The sequence below is a fragment of the Eutrigla gurnardus genome (assembly GCF_963514095.1).
Source record: "Eutrigla gurnardus genome assembly, chromosome: 22".
NCBI classification, from domain to species: Eukaryota; Metazoa; Chordata; class Actinopteri; order Perciformes; family Triglidae; genus Eutrigla; species Eutrigla gurnardus.
The window spans coordinates 7342639-7366575 of NC_139933.1; the positions used below are offsets into that span (position 1 = coordinate 7342639).

At 42.1% G+C, this 23937-nt stretch overlaps 1 protein-coding gene across 2 annotated transcripts in view; it reads right to left on the bottom strand.

Annotated features, from left to right (window-relative positions):
• Nucleotides 1-2089: 2089 nt before the first annotated feature.
• LOC311008361 (adenosine kinase-like) overlaps nt 2090-23937 on the bottom strand; it is a 94256-nt gene continuing 72408 nt past the window's right edge. For both annotated transcript variants that reach the window (XM_084001994.1, XM_084001995.1), the window contains exons 8-11: nt 13526-13561; nt 10004-10118; nt 2773-2859; nt 2090-2442 (exon numbers count right to left, since the gene is read on the bottom strand). In XM_084001994.1, coding sequence (XP_083858120.1) covers nt 2318-2442; nt 2773-2859; nt 10004-10118; nt 13526-13561 — 363 coding nt within the window. In that variant the 3' untranslated portion in view covers nt 2090-2317. The remainder of the gene's footprint in view (nt 2443-2772; nt 2860-10003; nt 10119-13525; nt 13562-23937) is intronic.

The following is a 23937-nucleotide window of genomic DNA, read 5'->3' on the forward strand; positions in this document are numbered from 1 at the left end:
CTGCCACACTGGTGTTCACAAACACTGCTGCCCATCTGCGGGGCAAAAAACACTGGCCGGGGCCCCGGTTACTCCTTCGCCATGCATTCAGGAAAAAAAAAAAAAAAACATTCTGGTCGTGAACTCACTTTTGTAAGCAAATATCACAAAGTCAAGTTTTCCCCTCCTCCTAACTTCAGTCGTTAACAGCAGCTTTACCTCAAAAGAGTAAATGAAATTAGATTTTGTATATTGCTTTCTACACAATAAAACCGTCATTTAACATGTTCACAGCGCCTTGGGCTCACTCGCTCACAAATCACATGGCATAGTATTGTAAAATGTAAATGAAACGCACAGATTTTATGTTTGTTTTTGTTTTTTCCAGCCTCTTACATTCATTGAGCAACGCAAAAAGTTTACCAGGAAAAGTGAGAAAAGTGTGTTCCTAGTTTCCTTATTGTGGCAGGCATTCTCATTACTTGATCATGGCTCCCTCTTTTTGTGTTTGTGTTTTGCCATCTGTCATCTTGAGAAGCAAATGAACCAGCTGCCATGGAGTGTGATCTTGCCCAATCAGAAATGTGGTCCTTTTCAAAGCGCATCTGTGTGAAACCTTAAAAAAAAAAAAAAAAAAATGCTGATGAAAAAAAAAAAAGTGTCTCAAAGTTGTTAATAACATTTTGGCTGGAGAATGTTTTCACCTAGATGCCCCCGATTAGCATACATGCATAAACTGTGCCTCATTATAGGGGGGGAAAAAAGGAGCTCTCGTGCAGAAAGTGTAAAAGCTGGATTCCTTTCCCGCCGCGCTTAAAGAAAATAAAAGAAATATGATGTAACAGGTTGTTACAGGAGAACAAAAAACAATTGTTATCATCAATCACACTTCTTTGTAGAACAGACGAGTGTTGAATTGTTTTCCACAAAACACTTGAGACACTGCCCGACACTTCTGCTGGGCCACACTCGCCCCACAGTGGGAGGGGAGGGGCCTCCCTCTGATCCTCCTCTCCAACCCCCAGCGACAGCACAGCTGGGTGCGAAGGATCAGCCTAATTTTCAGGTCCCTCTAATGATCGCCACGAAGAGCACACCACTAATCCCTTAACTAAGAAAAATGATCTCCCACAGCCCTGCAGTACAACTCCGGACCCCAAGAGTCCAGTTAGGACCCAACAAGCATGAGTTGGGGGGCGAATGAGCAGAGCACCAGGCTGGTATTGGTACCCCCCCTTCCCCCCAGTCCCCTCCATAATGAAGGGCGTAGAGCTGTCCAATAGTGATTAGCATGAGGGAGCCTGTGGCTGATTCAATAATGGGGAAGTAAACAACCCCCGTTTTTGCATTTTCTTTTAGGGTGTATTTAAAGAAACTTTTGGTCAAACAAATCTTACAACTAACTTTGTTTTTCGGTATAGAGACGCTTGGGAGGATGGGTTTCATCTCGCTCCATTAGCATGATAGCAAACAAAAGATAGTCTTTGTTATTTTGCCCCATTTAAAACTCACTTCGGGAAATGGAAAGCAATCCATAACTTCTACCACACGACGGCTGAATATTAAAGGGATAGTCAACTAAAAATGTGCTATGATTTCTAGTGTAGTATCACAACCCTCGACCCCTACAGGCTTGAAAGAAGGCTTTAAACATTTAGCAGTTTTCTGCTTCATGAGGGATAGCAGTTTATACTACATTGAAATTGAAATTAGGAAGTTATTGGCAAAATTGTCTGGAAAAAGATAATTACAAACAATTAACACACAGTGTTAGAAAAGTTTCTCTGGGCGTTTTGGTTTTTGGCTGTGACACCGGGTCACCGGCAGACGAGATTGTAACTTTTGTGAATCAAACTTTTCAGAGCCACATGACCAAAGAAACTTTTCAATCATATCCTGCGGGATAATACACTTCTCCACCAATTATCTGTTTCTTAGTACGACCCAAACTATTGTAACTTTGCAAATCAATTAATTAATACACAACTCGGATAAACATAGATAAACAGTGGGGTAAGTAAAAAGTTTCGAAGTTATACATTTTTGCACCTCTTTACACCGACAAGTGTTCAGTTTTTGATACTCAAAAGATAGATTTTCAGTGGAATGCTCCTTTAAACATACCCATTTTTATTCCAGTACTTGATACCAGCACACCATTTGAATTGTATTAAAACATCTTGAGTTTGCGTGTTTTAAGCTTGATAAAACATTCAAGCCGCAGCAATTAGTCCCATGCAGTGAGTCACTGTAAATAGAAAAAAAAAAAATGTACATAAAATCCTGAAGCATACATATACAAGTATCATGTGGAACAGATGTGCAGTGCTCGGACGCATCACTGGAAGTCTGGCTTCTCTGGGAAGGTGCATCCGACCCGTCTGATGATGACGTTGGCGGCGTAGTGTCCGGCGCGGATGCACTCCTCCAACGCATCCTCCTGGACCAACGCAGAGAGGAATCCTGGGTAGAAAAAAAAAAGAGCAGAGGTCAACCTGCAGCGTTCCATCACCGCCAAAACTGTTTGAGGGGGGGCGGTTATCATTAATATGAGCCAGGTACTAATGGTTTCTGCAAAAGGGGACAATGCTATTACATCCTCAACAGGATGAAAATGATGACTTTTTTTATGTTGTGCTATGAGCAGCTCCTGCAGAGTGAAAGCAGCGGGCTAAATGTCACGCTCATATAATCTGGAGGCATTACTACGTTACATAGTTGGCCGGTATCAAAGGTTAATTGGGATTGCACACGATATTCAAGCTGTGTCGGGGATGATTTCCATGCCGTTACCTCCCACAAAGGCGTCTCCGGCTCCGTTCGTGTCCACTATGTCGCTTTGGTCGATGTCCAAAACGGGGAACGCGGTCACCTTCTCACCTGTGGTCGGGACACAAGAGGGCTGATAATTAAAGTTCAACACCGGTGTTTGATTCCGTTTCTTTGATTGTAACTTTCACACAGCAATCATTTCATGTAATTGGAGACTTCGTCGGTATGGCATAAATATAAAATAAAAACAAAGATTATCACTTACAGTACACATGTAAAACATAATACATGTTAAGTAACTCAAAGAGAGTCATCAAGGAAGTCATTTAGCATTGATAGGACAGGAAACTTCAGTTAGGGTCATTTTGTTAGCCGTGCTAATAGCTTTGGTGTTCCCCTGACTTTTAGCACCGCTATGAGCTCGACACTTGGTTTTGGTTTGAGTGGATGTCTCAACAACTATTCGATGGATTGCCCTTTAAATTGGTGCACACCATAGTTCCCCCCCTCAGGATGAACTGAAATCCATTCCCTTAACTTCATCATCAGCTTAAATTATGACTATTTTAAATACAAATACATGATAAACAATGGTTTAGATCAGCTGTACTATGTTATGTTATCATGCTAACACATATTAAACTAAGGTGATGAACATTAATCATGCTTCAGCATGTTAGCATTGCACCGTTAGCATGCTGGTGCTAGCGTTTCATCGAGTTCCTCTAAGGTAATATATTGCAAATAACACGTTACACTTCAGTATATAAAATAAAGCAATTTCCTGCTGTGGCCGTAATAAACAACAATCAAATGCAAACATTCCCGACATCTCCAAAGCTTTAGGTAAGTGCTCTGATAAATTAAAAACAATGCAAGAACAGTTGCTGTAAGTCATTTGAGTTCAAAACGGAATCCATTAGATGAGGGTCTCTCTATTATCTTCAGTGGATTATATTGTTTCAATTATCAGTAGCATATGCACTTCAAAGAGACTTCCAGTTTAAAGGAGAGGGGGAAAAAAAAAAAAAGGAAACAAAAAATCTACCAGATGACAAAGTCTCGAGGTGTAGAGTGACATTAAATCAGCAACTTATGTCAGAGCAATCTAAACCACACACACAATCTTCAAACAATCTGAGGGCTCTGGTGCCGACGTGAACCTTCAAAAAGGTGCAGGAGACAAAAGACTGACATGTGCATAAAAGGAACACGAGGTGGCTGACAGACCTCTTACTGAGGGAAAAAAGGTTAGAAGTTAAAGGAGAACACGAGGGGGGGAAAAAAACTACAAAAAGTTGTTTAATGAGGCTCCCTGCTAGTCTAACAATGGCTCACAGAGTAACTGCGTGGCAGATAAGACACCCCTACCCCTCCCTCACTCCCTCGCTCTCGTCCTACAGGGCAGAAGATACACAACCTGTAGCCGAGCATATGTTCAACACCTGACGCCGAGGAAAAAAAAGACTGTAATACAACGGGAGTCGGGTACCGCAGACGTATCAGATAAAGAGTTAGATTGTGTTTTCATAATGACACATTTTCTCTTTAAAAGGGGAAAGCAGGAGATTGTCACTTTGATAATAAATTACAATGAGACAAGAATCCTTTTAGGATCAGCTAATTAGTAGCGTAACGACTTTGCGTAATTAATGCCACAGATGAAGCCGGAGAATCCTCCTCCCTCTCAAAATGATTAACCGCAAAGGAAAAATGTGCTAATAATAAATTACAGTTATGTCACTAACTCCACGGTGGAGAAGCGCGAGGTGTGGCCCGCGCTCACGCGACGCACTTTGTGGTTACAAAACCAGATGCTTTTAAAAGTGCCGCACTTGTTTTTGCTGTTGATTATGAGAAATGAGATATTAATGAGTGTGTAAATATGTTAAGGCAGTTGAAAGAAATGATTATCAGTCAGTCAGGCCTCATTAGAAACACAGGTTACAACCAGGTATCGTCTCACAGGATGCTCATCTTTGTGATAACACTACATCAAGAAGTTTAACTAATTAGAATCCAATTTTAACAGACATTTCTGCAAAATAATACAAAATAATCAGGATACAGAACCTCTTTATGAGCTAGTGCAGTGTAAAAATCCAGCCTCAGTCTTTACTAAAAGTCCTATTGGGACTTACATAGAGTATCATGATTATTAAAGTTATTTTTTAACATACTTTGCTATGATTAGTATTTTGTTTAATAAGCTGCAGGGTCCAGTTTACCTCCAAAAATGTCACATTGCTCTCAAAATTTGCACTATGCTAACGCCAACTCTTAACCCTACAGTTTCGTGTTAGCAAATGTTAGCATGCTAACACTCTAAATTAAGATGGAAAACATCAGCATGTTAGCATAGCCATGCTGAGCATGTGACAGGCATGGGTTAGCATGCGGACGTGAGCATTTACTATAGCTAAAAGTATGATATTGTTTTAGTAAAACATGCAGATATGCAGAATTTTTTTTCCCAGCACCTACTAAAAGCACAGCAGGATTTTACATCTGATACTTCCCTCCCTGCTATCATCACGGCTGAAGGTTAAAGTTTGCACTGTGCTTCCAGGGGAAAGTTCATATCACCTCATTGATGCAAATTATTAAATTTGCTTGACATGTTTTCTCGGGTTACAGTCCAATAATTCCCCAGCGGGATGTAACCAAGATCTCGTTGGCAAAAATCTGTCATGGAAATGGCAATAACAGGAAAAAAAAAAAAAAAACCTCCTGCCAAAATACTCAGACTCTGGCTTGTAGAACGCCTGAAAACATCTCCTCGCTGAACTCATTTCACTGTAATAACATAGGCAACATTATTTTCAATCAATAAAACTCTGCTGTACTTTTTTTTTACTCCAACACATTCTTGTTCCTAGAGTTTGACGAAATGAGTGAAGCGGCAGATTGGTGGTGGATATGTGGGAGTGTAGCATGGCTGTGCTTTGACAGGTAACCTGCAACATAGAGGGGGGGGGGGGGGGGGGGGGGGGGGGACTGAGAAAAGCCTAGGAGGAATTCAAATACTTCCTTCTAGTAAGCTATAATTGTGTGCTTTTGTTAATTCGCTCTTCATAATTCCCTCATTACAACTCTTGAATGGTGGTGATTAAACTTAAGAAATTCTTTCAACAGGCGTCTCTTTGAAATGAGTATCAATTAAGTCCTTTATTATTGGCTATTCTTTTTAAGAATGCCAATTCACAGCACAACACTGCCTGAGAAAATAGCTCTCCTTTTTTCTTTTTCTTTAAAAAAAAAGCAACCGTACATGCAAATAATACGACCTCTGCTTTATTGTAAAATGAGCATATGGAGGGTTGTTCTGACTCTGAATTTAGTACATGCTCCACTTGGTTGTGATCCAGCGCTCACTATTGTTGCGTTGACAGAAAGCAGGTAGATCAAATAGTTGGCACAGCAGTAAAAAATCTACTTTGATCCTGTAACACTTCATCACAGACGCAAGTAAAACAATTAATACTTGATTTTAAATCCTTTTAATTCCTGCCGCTAAATGACTGGGAATTGTGACTATTAAGCTGAAAAGGCATGATCTAAAGTACTTGAAGAGTTTTAAGTGCATCATCATTATGTGACAAAAACTTCCACGAGAAGACTTCTTCTGGAACGCTTCCTGTTGCGTTTCAGCCAAACTCTGAGCCTTTCGGAGAAGAAAACAACGTTACCGCTTTCTTGGCAAACGGGACGGGTTATAGGAGCGAGTTGACATTCAATCTGTTTCCCTATCACAACCAGCATCTTTGTTCACAATTGAGTTAGAAAGGAAAATACATATGCCTGTAATTACTGTAACCACAGGCAAAAGATCATCGCCAACTAATATCCTTTCAGGGAAAACATGAAGGAAAACACTTTGACGTGCGATGCCAAGGGAAAAGTGGGGAGATCGTTCTCATAGAGCAGAATGTTAATTGATTTTGTCCTTCATGAAGTATAGAACATAGAAATCCCACTTTTTAAACAGACTACTATGATGTATTCGAGCAGTTCTTGTAATAACTCTGCCGTTTTAAAAGAGAGCCTTTAGCCTTGCAGCCAGTATTCCCTCCTCAGTCTACCCCGTGTGATTAACATGTATGGATCAGGTCGTTTTTTTTTCTTCCCCGAAGTTGAAATCTGCCTGCCTGGCCCCCTTGAGAGCCTTAAAAACTCGCCGAGGAGCAGAGTCAGGCTTTATCAAGTCCTTATCAGCGATTAGAGCGGCAACCCCCGCTGAATGATCGTTTATTAGATCTCCTCACCGTTAAGGTTCAGGGCACAATGATCTTAATTACTGCTTTAATGGGCGTATAAGCAAAAGCCCGGTGAAGTTCAGCAGTGTCAGTGGCAGCTAAATAAAAGGGCCATTTCCTCCCCCTGCTCCCAGCTCTTAACAGGCATGTTTGAAGCGATGGCGTGATGAAAGGCTCCAAATGAAGGGCAGGGGGAGAAAAAAAAAAGAACAATAACAAATTGACATCTCTTTTTGGAGAATTATACCACGGGGGAAGGCATTCTCCCGTCCTTAATCACTGTAAAATGGTTTAACGTGACATGCAGAGGCTGGCATATGATCAAATCCTGACAGGAGGACAAATTGCAAACAAAATGAGAGATCAAGTTTATTAGAGCGCCGCCTCTGGGAAATGAAAATCTTTAATTCTCTTTTTACATTGACATTTATTTGGCTGGCATGAATAGTGATGTTCCCACTCGCGCATACGCACACCGATCCTGCTGCACCTACTACTGTAACTGCTCCACTGCGATGATAGCACAGTCAATGACATTTATCATGTTTGCCTTTGTAGATGACATCTGAAACACATTGTCTTTCATCCCGCCCGCATTCATCATGTATTTTATATAAAGTTCACAGTGGCGCACGGCTCCGTCTCCATGCAGGAGGAATGAGGGGAGCAGGCAGGAATTATCCATCACCTCCAGCACAATGGATTGATTCTCCTTCTTTTTAAGTGTCGGCCTCCAGCCTAAAGGTTTCTTCGCACAGTCTCGTAAAAAAGGAAATGTGCTTCCAGGAATTCAACTTTGGAAATGAAAATTTTGATTTACTAGATGAAGATGCTATGCTATTTAATTAGGGCTGGGAAATAATTCAGCATTATTGATAAATGTCCACCTGATGCATCGAGGAGCATTATTCACTCTCCTTTTAGTTTTTTGTTCTCCGCTCACTCCTGAGGGAAATATCTGGCTCTTCAGCTGCTGAATCCACCGTTTTCACCCAGCTAGTTGCTAATTTGTTGCCGAAGTGGCTCGCTGCCGATGTAAACAACACTAATGACAGTAAACCCAAACTGTAAAGTTGCGGGAGGTAAAACCAAAACGACGAGATAATATTGCACTGCAGACTGGGGTAATAATTCTGTGGGTTCCCTTTTTTTCGGAGTCACTTTATCCATTGCTTGTATAAAAATATTGATTAAAGCCACTTTAACCTTTATTATATACCCAGAGAGCCTCTCTGGAGTTCCTGGTCTAAATGGCAGCACACTTTACAGTCAATAAAAAGAAAAATACAATATAGGAATACAAAGAGAAAAGACAGGATTGATTAATAATGCCACTGGTGACATGGCGTGTAAATACTCTTGCCTATATAAATACTAAACTTGAGGACAGCTGACCCATGTGAAGACCAGCAGGGCTAACAGTGCTGCTGTAGCTGTGCATCTCTGCAGTCCCCAGTGATGGAGTGGTATGTTGGAGGCTTTACCTGAGGCCATCTCTCCCCGGTGCTAACTACTCTGAGCTGCAAGGGCAATGAGGAGAGACACCCTGCGGCTCCAAACAAAGGCGACAGGCTCCCAGCGGTAATCGGAAACTACCGTCTCTCCCCGCGCCGCCTCAACCCGCAACCCCTTCTCACTTATGATGACTCGGCCTTTTAACGTCCCATTAACAAATATGCCCCAGATCAAAGGAAATCGGATTGATTCGAGAAACTAACGTTGTCAACCTCTCCTCGAGGCCACTCTGACAGTGTTTTGAAGGAAGAATAAAGAAAAGGGGGGCAGGATGTAAGAGTTAAAGTATTAAAAACTGCTGAGGACTGGCCTGGAGTCTGTCCAAGACAAAGTTAGAAGTACTTCACAAATCAATGCCTGCTCTCTGCATCCCCCACACTTCTTTTATGCGCCGAAATGACAGAACGTAGTGCAAACATTTTTTTTTAAACATCTGGTGTCAATGTTTCAGGTTAACTTCAAAGAAATTACTGATAGCATTCAGCTCTCTTCAGTCAGCGATGCACCATCTATTTAAGGCAGCGTTCTGCAGGTTTTGAGGTACGAGGTTAAGGGCCTGTCCACACGCAAACTTTTTCAGTGCGTAAACGCAGAAGTCTTGTGCGTTTCGCCCTGCTGTCCATACGAATCCGGCGTTTTCGTGGCGTGAAAAGGCACTTTTTCGAAACCAGCTCTCAGGGTGGAAAAGAAAAAACGGCACCCCTCCGTTTCGTGTTCGTTTTCGTGTGGACGGCGACAACGAATACGCTGACGTCATCTCCTCGATCCTCGAGCCTGACTTCTTCCTCCGCGACGTCTTGTAACAACAACAACAACGGCGGCCTCCGTGCTCGTAGCAGATATTCTGCTCGTCTGTACGACGGCGTATCAGGGCAACTGTATGAAAAAAAATGGAGCCGAGAGAGGGGGGCGATATTCCGGGGAAAAAGCTACTTTATTACGATGCTAACAAAGAACCGCTAGCTAACTTCCCATGAATGTAGGCATTTATTTGTCTAGTTAATCCATCCCAACGTGTGAGAACGCCTCGTCAAGGTCCTTAGGGTGACGGCTGTTGGTGCTTATTGTTGGTTTTATTTATACAGGCCAAATTGTCATCTTATGGGTGTTTATTGATCGGGTGGTCGGGCGGAGATTAGCCGTAACTCTCACGTGTTGCCATAGCAACGGCAAACATCCAGTCAAGCTCCGTCTCTTCTTCTGCGTTTTTGTAGCAGAAACAGCGCCGCATAAGGGCCTGGAATATGTACTACAGCGCGCTGAGTCGTTTTCAGTGGATTCGTCTGGACGCGGATTTCCTTGAAACGACGCCAAGGCAAAACGGAGAAAAAAAGTTTGTTTTGCTTCGTCTGGACGGCCCCTGAGTTAAGAGTAAAGATGTCCAAAAGGAGCCAAAGTTGAGATGGCTTCGAGTGGTGCTCAAGCATGGATATGTGAAGATAAGCAGATAAAAATAGGGAAAAACAAAAAAAATGGCCTACCAACGGTTGCAAAAGTGTCCTCCTTTCCCTGCGTGAAGACCACCTCGCGCTTCCTCGTCGGATTCTGCTTGGGGAGATTTCGGGTCTTCTCTGCAATCTCCGCGATGTCATCCGTCTGTAAAAAAACACCAAAACCACTATGTGAGAACGTGAAGTGGAATGAATGCATCTTGAAGTGCAAAGATCACAAGTGTGACTGTGAGGGGTCAGATTTTTATCCAATCCTGGCACACGGATCAAGTGATAATGAAACCAGATGGGCTATGAAACGGCTTCAGAAAAGATCAATAGGAGCGCTCAATGATCTTTCCATGCAGTTACAGCCGAGCTGTAAAATATTAGAATGTCATATTCCCTAAGTGAGATGAAAATAAGTATGTGAAGATATGCTGTTGTCAGATAAAGCTACTTCTGAGCTGAAGGGATAGGTGGTGCGTGTACTGTATCATTCTCTTTCTGAAACGGGCCATCTCTCTCTCAGCATCTGCACAGAATGGATATTCTCGCCTGGAGACGACAGAACTCTCCGGAGTGCTTTGCCTTTGATCATGAGAGGGATAAAAAAAATAAATAAAAAAAAAAAAACACACCTGTCAGTGCTACTTTATTATTAACTCATCATGATGTACTATGAGCAGGTGGAATGTCTTTATCGCCGTCTCGCACTGTGGCGGACTCTGCTTTTCCGTAACGCAGCACGCCGAGGAGCTAGCATTAGGGGTCGTAGACGCCTCTAGCATCCGTGTCAGAACTAACACTCAAGAACCTCCGGGGGCGAGCAAATACTGTGGTTATGGGAGTAATCAGAGAGATATGCTCTAACCCAATACAAGCCACACTGGCTCACTCAAACCAATGAGCTTTTACACCTCTAAATGCCTCCCAAATGTCCTTTAATCAGCCCTGAGAGGTCTTGGGAGACCCTGGGCCAAGGAAAAAAGTGGGTGTAACACTCTAAGTAAGTGCTAATGGTGAGGTTAATACAGAGGCTGTTAGCAGGCGATGGTGAAGAAAAAAAAAAAAAAAGGGCAATTTGTCACCGTGACTGGATGGAACCACAAGCACTCCTCCAGACACTGAATGCAAAACCACACAAGGCTTCGGCACATTGTCACCCTTCGGTTTTATGTTCGCCGACATAAAAAAAAAAGGCGCTCGACTCAAGTTTAGGAGCTAAAAGGTTCTCAGGGCTAGAGGTGGTAGGGTAAGCTCCACACACACTCAAACACAGACAACGTCCTCCTTTTCGTCAGCCAGAAACACACAAGTTCCTACGGCGAAAAAAAAAATGCAGAAAAATAACGTGTGCAAAACAAATTAATTGGCAAATGATACGGTCAATTTAGTTTACTGCTGACAAATGGCAATATTAACGATCGTGCGGCAATTGATCAGGCATAAATCGACAAAGCGTGAAATATAAGTGCTACGCAAGGGTGTTTAATTGTGTTTCTGCGTTGAAGCCAGTGAGAAAGTGATCGTCTCCACTGCAGGCTGTTTGAAAAAAAAAAAAAAAAAACACTGCCAGGGAAAGATTCAATCATGAGCTGCGATGGAGAAAGATAGCAAACTGATCACAATCGGAATGTGTTCAGATCTGCTGATTGCCGTTTTGGAGACGACAAGCTCTTTTATCCCGCATTAACGCTGAAAAAGGCACCGCTGTCGTTTCTGTTTGTCATCCATAATGTGATAATAACAATGTTTCAGAGTTCATCATGTCAGATATTGACAACTGGGCAGCAGCACAAACAACGTCCAGCTATAATATTCCACAAAAGTGCTACAATGATGAAGTGAAGTCAATGTAAGTTAACCACTCTGGCTTGAAAAGAGTCATTACATTTAACATGATTTCTTTTCTCTTTTTTTTTTTTAACGAAACAATTCAATCCACTTTCAGGAGTTTTCAGCCGCATTTGCTCAGTTGTCATGGAGATGACGTGAATTTTTGGTCACATGATAACAGGTGGTCGAATGCAAAGCAGGAGACCCTTTCACAATTTCCATGACAACTGGGCAAACTCTTTGTGCTTATGAACGCCATGGCACGCGACCGAAAGCCCCGGAATGTTTTCAATAATTTAATCTTCACCTGATCATTTTTTTGTGTCAAACTCCTATTTCCAAAATCAGAATGTTGAGGTTCATGGTTTTTGATAACTGTATGTGATTTTAAACACATTTTGGCATGAGGGTTAGAAAAAAATCTAAAGTTATTCTGCACTCATAATTATAATACAAGTGTGCTGTATGAATTATTCCCTTCAATAATACTGGTTTAACAGTGTATGCCGTTTCCTGCTTTCAACAAAGTTCTACAAACTACTGCATAAAAAACATATCGATACTTTGAACACATGCCGGTGTACAACAATAGCACGGGGGTAAAATTATCATCAGAAAGTGATGATGAAAAAAAAGGAGACTATGAAGAAGCTCTTTGAACCGCAACCATCGAGAGATGCATTAAGTACAGTACATGACTGATGTAATCCGAGAAATCACATTCATCCAATGCAATTTTTCAGAGTGTTCTGGCAAATCAGATTGACATGGAAAATGTCAAAGAATTGTGACTACTAGGAGTCTTTGCCCTTTGTGTTTTTTTTCATGTGAGGCCCCCTCCATTACAACAAGCCACCCCCCCCTTCCTTTCCTTTCCTGCCTTCATCCCTTCTCCTCTCTTAAACCTGTCACTGCCACCAGGATTGCATTTCTATTCCAGTCACGTTGATCACACCGTTAGTGATTCTGGATGACAATTATTCACACAGTGCAGAGCCATACTCAAGGCAGCTCTACCTTTGAAAGAGAGAAGGCACTTAAAATACCTGAGCCCCTTTAAAACACACACACACACACACACACACACACACACACACCCACACACACATACACAGCGGCTATTTGTGTTTTTGATTTCACATTTAAAAAGCAGCGAGAGGAATATGCAAAAGACAAGCAGAAAATAGACCAAGGGAACATTCATTTCACACGTAAGAGGCAGCCTCACTTTAAAGCAAATTCTATGGGGAAACAAGCACTGTAATTTCCATTTCCATAATCTAAAACCACAGGTGGCTGTAATTTGGTTATTAAAAGACTACAGTGGGGTTTTTTCGGTGTGGTGTAATGCCACAGCAGTGAAGGGAAAGACATACAGTATCATCCCTGAGTGCAATGAAGATAATGAGGAAGGCTTTTTAACCAGGCAACCTGATGAGCCCTGAGCCTGCAGAGAAAGGCTTGAAACCATGCCCAACTTCTCAGCTTCCCAAGAGGCTTTTCAAAATTCAATAAATAACATCTGTAGGCGATGTTGGGTGCAGACCTAGCAGAGTGCGTCATAACAGAGAGCTGGCTGAACAAAGAAACCATGACGACTGCCAGGTTTCCATAGCAACTGCTGCAAGGCCTGGAGAGTATAATAGCACATCAATCACTGTCCAAAAAGAACTTCATTATCAGCAAAAATAAACCTTTAGGATCTGTTTAGTGTACAATTGCCGGTCAACTCACCTCAAAGCCCAGCTCTTTGGCAAATGTGGCCGCCTCCTAGAACAGAGAAAAACACACAAATGAGCGGTTAATTACAAAGTCACAAACGGAGCACAATGTCACACTCCAGACGCGAGGTAAAGACATCTCGCTCGCCTCCCGCTCCTCACATGTGTGGCCATGTCACTTGAGAATAAGTAACCTGAGTTAGTGTTGCTCTGCCAACCCCTGATTTAACAGGCAAGCAGCCCACCCATTTAATCTATTGCCCCGCTCCTCTCTCTCTCATCTTACCGTGGCAGCACGGAGGTAACACCACCACGTCAGCCTCCAGCCACGAAACCGCCACTGAAACCATGAATATGTGCTGGTATGTGGGAATCCCCAACACTGCAGGCATTCAGCAGCATCCACCATGTTTCTTTAGTCTCCGAAGGTGTGACAAACGATCCAGGCGAACTCCATTCAGAAAACGAGCATTTAAAAGTGATTTGCTTATCGTCTTGCGGACAGACCTTACAAACCATGACTTCGTAATTTACAAATTGCTGTCATTATGTAGTTCTTTCGGCATCATTTTTTATCCATTTATTGCATTTAAGTCACAACAAAATTGTTTATTAGCGCTGTAGTAAACCAGCCGACATGTGGCTCGCTATTCAAAGTGAATACAGGCATGATCACACCTTAAAAGGTGCACTTTAAAGACCAATACCAGTGTTCATCCAAGTTTCTGCTACTTAGCTACAAATCATGTAAACTTCACATTGATGAAGTAATAATCTTGAAGATTGTATTTCAGTAAATGTCCATCTATCAGCAAATGAGGAAAAACACAATGGTGAATGAGCCCATGGCCAAATGATGAAAGCCCTAGTAGTAAAACGAACTGGGTGTCTGTTACTCCGTCAAGCTGTCAGAGCTACTATGAATCCCCCACTGTCAGTAACGGCACTCCCTGAATAAATATAATCTAATTTCTGGAGGAAAAAAGGAAGAGGCCTTTTCAGACAGAAGGGTCTACAATATGCATTTTGAAGGATCTATCCAGGATGTCAATCTGATTCAGCAACACAAACCTGTTCAAAGGGTAAAGATAGGAGCTAAGCATAGCATAGAAGTGCTAACACCATTGGTTTCCATTCATTTCCATACAATATTAAGATGTTATTAACTTGAAATGTGTGTTTTTTTTAATGCATCTCATTGACATCAACTCCCCATAATAAGGTATGGTATGTTGGTTGGATATACTCTAATATGTTCAGCAAAGCAGTAAGAACCAGTGTTTTTTGGACGTTTAGCAGAGTCTGCTAATTGATTTCTTAGATTGGACAGATGGAATGGAAACCCAAGGATGCTTGGAATAGTAGTGAAAATACATCCAAAACTCTAAAACACGCCACATGGTTTGCAATATGGTTAGCTGTGATGTCCAATATGTGATTCGCAGGTGACGAAACACTCGTATGATCCCTAAACCGGTGACAGAAGCTGTTGCTCGTCGGTTTTCCGAACGATGCCGCAAAACATGACAGACATCCTCGTGCGCTAAATTCACTTTTGACCCCCAGACGGGGAAATGAGTTGGATGCTATGATTCTAAACAATCCAATTATCTGCAGAAGGGGGGCTGGTGTTTGCGTGACCTTGGGGAGAGGTTGACAACCTGGTCCTCAAACAGAAGGGGAGGAGATGACATGGAACAATAAGGTTACCGGTCCCTGGAGGAAGGCCTCATGGCTCTCTGCCTTGGATCAACATCACAGCGCCAGCAATATGTCAATTCATCACCTTCCTCCACTCTCAACACGCACGGGGCAAAGAGGCTAGTCAATTAGCCGCTGTAGTCAAGGAACAATTTTATAATGAGTTAAGGTGAGTAGTCTTTTTTCCTTTCTCCTCCCTTCGCCTTTTTTCCCAATCTGTTGATGGCTTCGGTCTCGCATTTGTTTTCATTTATTCGCAACCGCATATTGACTTTTCTGCTCGGGAACGTTCCATCACGAGGCATCTCGCAGGGACATGAGCAGCTTGGAAAATGCCTTGTCAAAACAGTGATATAGCCTCTGAAAGCGTTTAAAAAAGACACATGAATGAAGGCTGGAATAACGATGGTGCTGTAGAGCGGCACATGCCTCTCTATCTCCTCCTCCGTCTCTCTCTAGTTAGCAGCTATAATATTTGTGAGAAAAGCCTTTGGAGGGAGAGTGTGGGTGTTAGAAGAAAAGATAATTGAAGCGATGTCTATGAGCCACATGTGTACGGCGTAATCCCTTTCAGGAATTTATTAATTTCTATGAGCTGTTATGAATTCCAACATCAAAAAATATATTTTGTACTGTAAGCTCGGCTAAAGCTAACATATTAATAAATTGGTATGATAAATACTGTATGGTGGTAAACATGCAATTACCAGAACTACATGGGCAAGTCAATAAAGCTGTAATGATAAGCAATAAAAGTAACCACTTCTTAAGGGGCTTACAGCATTAATATTAAAAAAAAAGCTGCATGTTTCATGCCGCATGTGTTTCACATTTGACATGTGCTGTTTTGGTATGTTGTGGTAGACGGTTTTCAAATGACAGTCCATGTGCTTCTACAGCTGTCGCAACAATGACAAGTGCTTCGAGTGACATCTGGGCGAAATGCTCTCATGCTCAAAAAAAAAAAAAAAAAAAAAAGCATCTCGTTTGTTCGGTAGATGGCTGTGATTGCACGCTCGCCTTTGATGAACCGCTCCGAGTCCGATTCCGAAGGAGAGAGGGACGTTGCAGATTTTTTTTGGGGAGGGATTGAGGGGGGCCGAGTTCTCCTCCTTCTCCTCCTTCGGGCAAACAAGGTAAAAGATAACAAGGCGGGCTGAGTGCATGAGCCCTCTGCAGCCATAGTTAGTATAAAGCTATCAGAATGTGTGAGATGTTGCTGCTGTCAGAGGCTTAAACAGTCAAAGGGATATTTTTAGAGAGCTTAAGCTAATAATCCAGAGCCCAGTCAGGGGGGCGGGAGTCTACAATTTCTTGCCAAGCAAAATGAAAGAGGAAATACACATTAAATGCAATGGGCAGTTCTTGACTTTGTTTTCCTTGACACTGTATATGTGATGGAGCCTAGCAGGCCTGGTCCGACACCCACAGTGTGTGGGTACTCTCTTTGAAGTTGTATAGACTTTAGTTTCTTTTATTTTAATGAAGCTTAACTGCTCAGTATGCATTCAGACTTGATATGATACCTTCTCATAAACAAGAGTAAAGTGGGCTTTCTGGGCCATAATAATACAAACCTATTGTTACATGATCTGTTGAGAGAACACTGATCAATACACCACAAATAAACTATTCACAAAAAGTCCACACATTTCCTACCAGCCATAGCATTTAATGCTTTTAAAGCACCATGGAATAGAAGACCCCCAAACCAGAAGAAATTCATTAAAATAGAGAAGTTGTTCTCGTGATAAAATATTCCCAGAAACAAACCAAAACAAGCATTTAGTTTTTCCTCCTCTGTGAAACAAGCTGTTGAGCATATGTCACAGCAGGAGTGAGAGTCGAAAGTAAAAAAAAAAAAAAAGAAAAAAAAAAGAAATCCAATTTCAGTGCTTCCCAAAGAATCTAAATCAAAGTGCAAACCTCAGTGCTAAGGTTAATAAAAGCTGATAAGCTGAAAAGCATAACTCCCCAAGGCCATTCAGAAAATAGGCATTTGTTTGACCATGTTACCTCAAGCTGATGCAGAAATTGAATTGTATTTGACAGTGTGTGTGTGTGTGTGTGTGTGTGTGTGTGTCATCTCCATGAGATACAAAGGAGACAAGTTATTAACAACACCACTGTGTTTTCTTTCTTTACGTTCATGTCAAAGACACACCGGTTGTATGCCTGCAGCCATTTAATGGAGAACTACATTTCACAATTGTAGAATTAACTTAATAAAATTTTATGACTTTGCGTTTCAAAGCAGCATTTCAAATATAATACTTGTATAAATATATATTGTTATGCATGTAGACATACATACATGTATATATACAGTATATAAAACAGGCAGATTACATGTTTTCCTCAGTTCCTGCATATGAGCGTAAGAAGACATCACTGAGGCGAGTCAGACAGCTTCCATAAATGCTCAGTAAAAACAACATCTGGCATTCAACTCAAGCGTTTCTAGTCAGATTACAACAGCATACATTACAGGGCGGGGTGGTGGGGGGGGGGGGGGGGGGTGGGGGTGGTGGAGAGCGAATAACTAATCTAGGCGACGGCATCCGTGGGGATTGTTAGTGCCCTTGACTTGGCCTTGGGGTCACAAACACGACTCCTGCTGGATGTCAGGATGTCAGCCCCCAGCAGGAGTCCAGGTGCTGCCGAACAGGAAGCTGCCACCTCAAAGATGTGTGGGCCGATAACGACCGAAGGTGACTATTAATATGATCATGCGAGCTGATAGCAGCTCACTCATGCTGGGTGGAGGGAAGGTGGCCGCCTGCTACTGTGCAGGACAGATTAGGAGGAATAAATCACCTGTACCGAGCACTCCTGTAGCTCCCAGGAGAATGCAGCAATCCTGCTCAAGCATGACATGCCACAAACATGAGGGTAAACACACACACACACACACACACATGCACACACACACATGAAGCAACACACTCAGAGAGGCAGGAGTCGCTTTTACTGCCTCTGGGAATTTGCTCAACAACAACTGATGGCATTTCACTTTAGTTTTTACCGAGCCATTAAGTGGTGTGTTTCATCTGAACCTAGTCATTTCCATAGATGGGGGTGTGATCGTACAGGCTTTTTGTGATTTAAATCTGCCACGCACAAACAGTTCAGCCGGATTCCAAACTAGGACTTCCTCTAACTCCAAATGGAACCATAAATGTGTCTTCTTAGCAGTGTTTCTCTAATGTCTCGATGTAAAAAAAAAAAAAAACACCTGCTAGCAATTGAGATTTTTTTTTTTTTTATATATATATTTCTAAATCATTTTATTATTTCCCGCTCTACTTTGACTTCGTCCACTGCTCACCAGATGGTGTATTGTTGCGAGAGTATTACATTTGCAATACCTTCTGCAGTGATGGTACTCATTTTCAACTTCTGTCAAACCTCTGCGCTTGCCTCAGGAAATGTTCATTATATAATGTCCTGTTGTAAACTGCAATGTCACTTCTGCTTAGAAATTCAAATGTCCCCACAATGTTCTTTTCTTGCCCTTAATCTAAATCCATTGAAATTGAGTATCTGATCCGATGCGGATTCAGTATTCATCCAAATTGCATGTTCATTTTTGTCTATCGTTTCCTACATACTGCAGCAGGACAATGCACACATGGAGTAGGTTACATTCAATCTACATACCTGTATGTTTGATGGCTTTAAAAACATAGTCCACATAATATTTCACTATAAAATTATCATCGTGTGGTTATCATTCAGAACAAGCATTAGAGATGTCCAGAGCCAATCAGGGCATTTTTATGGAGCAGTTTTGGCTAAAATAAAGCAGATCAAAATCTGATCCTTTCTTTATTACATATTTAATCAACATTAAAAATACATTTTGTATTAATATGGGATTGGACTTCACCAATATGAAAGGACTCCAATTAGTAGGTGAAACATCGCTGAGAACCATACTTAAAAAATGTAATTTGTGTTCATTTTGGCCTTCAGGCCATAAAGTTAACTGATTACAAGTATTGGAAATGTAATCACCAGGGAAATGTGTTTACATGGTTCTACTATACAGCGATGCAAATTCCTCAGCATCGGTAGTGTTTAATTCTGCCAATTCATTCGTACTGCAAACTAACTAAAGCAAGAACCGCTCATCTGTTCTACTTCACACTTGGTGGGTGGACTGCTTGGGACCCGAGGGAGTGCAGTGTCGAATCTGGTGCAATTTGGACAGCAGCAATTTGGTATAAACTTTGAATTAAACAAGAAAACAATGCTCTGTGCTGCAGCAGACCACAGCTCAATGACTACAGTTCACTTTTGTTGCTGGATGCTAGCCTGCTAATATTACATGAATGCTAAATAACATTACAAGAGAACTTTTCTGATAATATTTACACTTAATGTCTTTCAACTCTATGATGCTGTATAGTTAAATGAATAATAATTCATCATTTTTAATCAACAAAAATCTGAATGTGCAATTAATGTAGTACTGCAATGTTTTCATCTGAAGTAGAAGTACACTGTAAGTAGTATACAGTAGAGTTGCATACCTTTTTAAAAGTTATTTCAGGCTAACATGACTTCAAATAGTCACATAATTCAATATTTTTCATATCTCACTATCATAATACACCTATTGCTGTTTGGCTCATGGGAAAATGCCTTTAGGCAAAGCAGGCGACCTCGTCTGGAGTTTATTTCACAGGTGTTTCTGACCATTAATAGCCACTACTCAGAAGTGTGATGCAACTATGTCATGGCAGGTGTACTGCAGAGGACCCAAGAAAGCACAGTGTCGAGAGTTCCCGAGAAAGCCGCGAGCGGCGCAACCCGAGGCCAAGCAGCCGGCCCATTCTGAACAGGCCGTGTTTTTGAATGGACGCTGGACGAATCAAGGAAGTAACCAAAAATAAATTGGTTGAACATTTCCCTTTAAATCCATTCTGATGAGATTTGTCCAAACTTGAAAGCAAGAGCGTGGTTGACCTAAGCTTTCATGTGACCAATTCCAACAGTGCCCTTTCCTGCTAGTCCATTACACACACATCTAGCAGCAGCCTCTGCTCCCAACTATCTCCGTCTGCCTACAAGGGCAGGAGAGAGGTCTCTTAGCAAAGCCCACAGGGACGACGGCAGCACCTACAGCACGGGTCCAAAGGTTAAACAATCGGAAACATGTGCAGTACATAAATATCTCGGCTGATAGCAATCTCAGCACGGGAAAGCAAGGTTTGCATAAGAGGCTCGGAACAGAGGATGTGACCTCAGATAGAGCAGGAGGGAAACGGGCAGGCATTCAGATGGTCTGGTGGGGCTAATGGAAGCTGTGGTGTAGCGGCAGAAGCACTTTCGTGCTGGGGGAACGAGGTAGTTATCAGCCTGATGGCCTTATCAGCACCGAGGGCCTCTATCACACATCTCACCTCTGGGCTCTAACAAGGGGTCAGCGCACGACGTCCGACTACCAGAGACTGGCCATCTCTCAAGAAACGGCACTGGGTAAAGGAAAGATGTTGGATTGGAGATGGAGTCCGCTCAACAAGCAGAGCTTACTTTTGCTTTAGTAAGTTTTGTGTCTGGCAATTTGTTTGGTCAAGGTGCCCCTGACTTAATATTTCAGGATGTCACAGTTAAAAGATTGTTTTTTTTGTCACGCATATGAAAGCAATTGAATTGCAATCTTGATTCCAGTTCTTTGGGGCACATTTTCAGGGCCAATACATCAATTGATCTCGAACACAAAGTGAATGAAATACTGTGTTTTTTGTATCAAAGGCAAGTTAGAGGATTATTAAGCACTCATGGAGGTAAAGTTGAATGCCCTGTTTTTGCATAAATCCACGTAAACACACTATCATCTGCCAAAGATATCACAATGCTGGTTATTTCTCATGAAACAGTTGATATTTTGTACTTTTCTCTCGCGTTAGAAGAAAAAGGGAGATTGATTCCATGCCCAATAGGAAAATAACAAAATAAGAATCTTCAACACTTTCAATTACTTCCTCATGTTGCAAGTGAGTCATATCTGATCAAAACACACTCCTGATTACCCAGATTAGGTTACCTTTTGAGGTTTAACAGATGTTCTTTCCCAACTTGATTGGTGTGTATTTAGTCACAAATGTTTAGCATCACATCAATATATTTTTTGGTTGCTGTAATGCTTCTGTCATTGTGCAATTTCCTTTCATGTCTGTGCCATCCAATATGGTCACTTTACATACATGCATGTTTGATATCTCTGCAGATGTTTCATTGTGTGTAAGCTTCGCTTCAAATGATGACTTGTGAATGGTGATGATTATACATTTATTTTTATCTCAGGGTAAAAAAAAAAAAAAAAAAAAACAGTCTTTGTTGGAAAAGTCTGCTATAAAAACTTTTGATGAGGTTGAATTCATCACAGTCCATCAGTTTTCCCGCAGCTTATTATCCAGTAAAATGCAACAGACGTTTGGTTGCAGGCGCTGCAAACAAAAGGTCAAGAAAGCAAACAGCTTTTTTTTTCCCGGCACTGAACTGTTGAGAACAGTGACCATGCCCTCCTGTGTATAATAAACATATGAGCATTTGGCCTGCTCTATTTACCCCCTAATGAGAAACAAAGATCTGCTCTGGAGGGACTCGCATGCTTCAGACAATGAAAAACCCAGGGAGGAAAAAAAAAAAAAGCTCTCAGAATAATTTGAACCATTTGTGTGCACAAGGGACATGAGAGCTTTGTCTGAATAAATTGGCCATACAAAAATTGAGATGATGTCGACTGTGTTGATGTGGCATAAGATGGCCATCCGCCAAATGAAAAGCCGCATGGAGGGCAGGGGCCTTTCAACGAGGAGGCTAAATCATTGCACATTTACGCACGCAGCTCACATGTGATAAACGTCGCAGGGAGGGTGGAATAACACCGCGGCGATGCTTGTATGATGCAATTCAGAGAGCCACCATAAATTAGAAAAAACAATCATTTCATTCGGTTCAAGTGGGAGCAATGGGCAAATTGAGCTAAGCAACGTTTCTAAAATAAGCTTTCGTAGGTTTCATTATCCATGGCATGAGGCAAATTAATGCGGTATTACGGGTGGGTATATTATGCTTGGTGATTATGTCTTTGTCACTTTCTTATCCAGAGTTTTCTAACCATGAGGAGAATAGGGAGAGTTCTCCAAATGACACTGGAAAACATGACTGTATAGCCTGGACTGTGGGAATACAATCATGAGTAGACAAAGGCCAGTCCTCCCGCCAACTTTGTGTGGATAAGAGGATTGGGATTGGGGGGGGGGAGTGGTGGGAGAGCAACCAGCCAAACTCCAAGCAGCAGTGATTTCGGGGGGAGGACAGGCTGAGGGTTGTAAGGCTATCTGGGAAGGCTGCCGGTGTTCAAACTTCTGCAAATCCCTCCAGCAACAAGCTGATATCCTGCACTCTCTCCTGCTGTGACAGAAATACACTGGCCTCAGTGCCAGCAGAACGTGGGCACTATTGATCTGCTCCCAGCGCAATATCTCCTCTTACATCCATAATTATTCTCCTTCAGAGGACTCCACCGTGTGCCCTGGCTGCCCGACTGGCAGGCTGGCCGGCTTTCTATCCGCCTCCTTGTTAAAGATGCTCTATGGTCTCACATTTCACGTTGCACTGCCAGAGACCCCCCTCTCTTAACCCCAGCATTCAAATATTTCATGGTTCAATCCCAGGGCTGGGGAAGGCGGCTTCGGCACGGCACAATTACAGTGGTTAGTCGGACTCCTCTGGTGGAGCCATGCTGGCTCCCAAAGTACCATGACTCGCAAACAGACAGGCCAGGAAAAACAGAGGAATGTTGGCGAGATCACTCTCCTTCCGCACCGAATCCTCTCTCTGCCTCTATACACACACAGGAAAAGGCCGATGGTTTTATTGTAGCAGTGTAGAGACACTTCATTTGATCGACGAGTGCTTCACGCAACCTTTTCTTGGCTTGCGACCCTTTAAAGTGAAACGGTGTGACTTTTGAAAGAGGAAATGACACAATCGTCAAAGTTAAATTCACCCTTGACACAATTTAATGCACTTTTGTGACTTCGGCCTCACGTAAGAAGACTAGCGTATATAGCTGCTAATGCTAGCCATGACATAGAAGACTTTCGGTGGATGTTGCTGCTAGAGGCTACTGCCTTTATGTGCCAATGTTACACTACATTTCACTTTACTTCTACGTCCATTGAAGCTTCTGCTCCGCTGAAGAGACGAAAAAGAGCAGCAGATTAACACAGTGCCCCCATCACTCCCTCACATAAAGATATGAAACAAAACAGAAATGTCATGTTTGCATTTTCAAGGTATCATGGTGTTCTGCCTGAAGAATTAGCAAGCACCACCTACTGCTTATCTCAATTAAACAACTCCTTATAATCGCATAACTGGAAAACAAGCATTCGCTCGCATTGTCTTTTGACGGTTTTCTATAAATGTGGTTGGAATTAAGGATACATCTGTCTATGAGGTATATGTGTGGACCTAGACTGGTGGTGAGACCAATTGGGAACAACTGATGTCACTTGAGCATGTGACTCTTTTTCCCCCTTCATTCGTGACTTATTGTCACATGTTCATGAGTCAAGAGCAGTTCAAGTAATGAGAGATAACAGAAACTGAAAATAATGCAGTAGAAATGTTTTATCCCATTATGCATCATGGGGGTGGGGGTCCTGGGTTTGGCTACCATTGTTCTGGTATTCGGCTTAAAAGTGA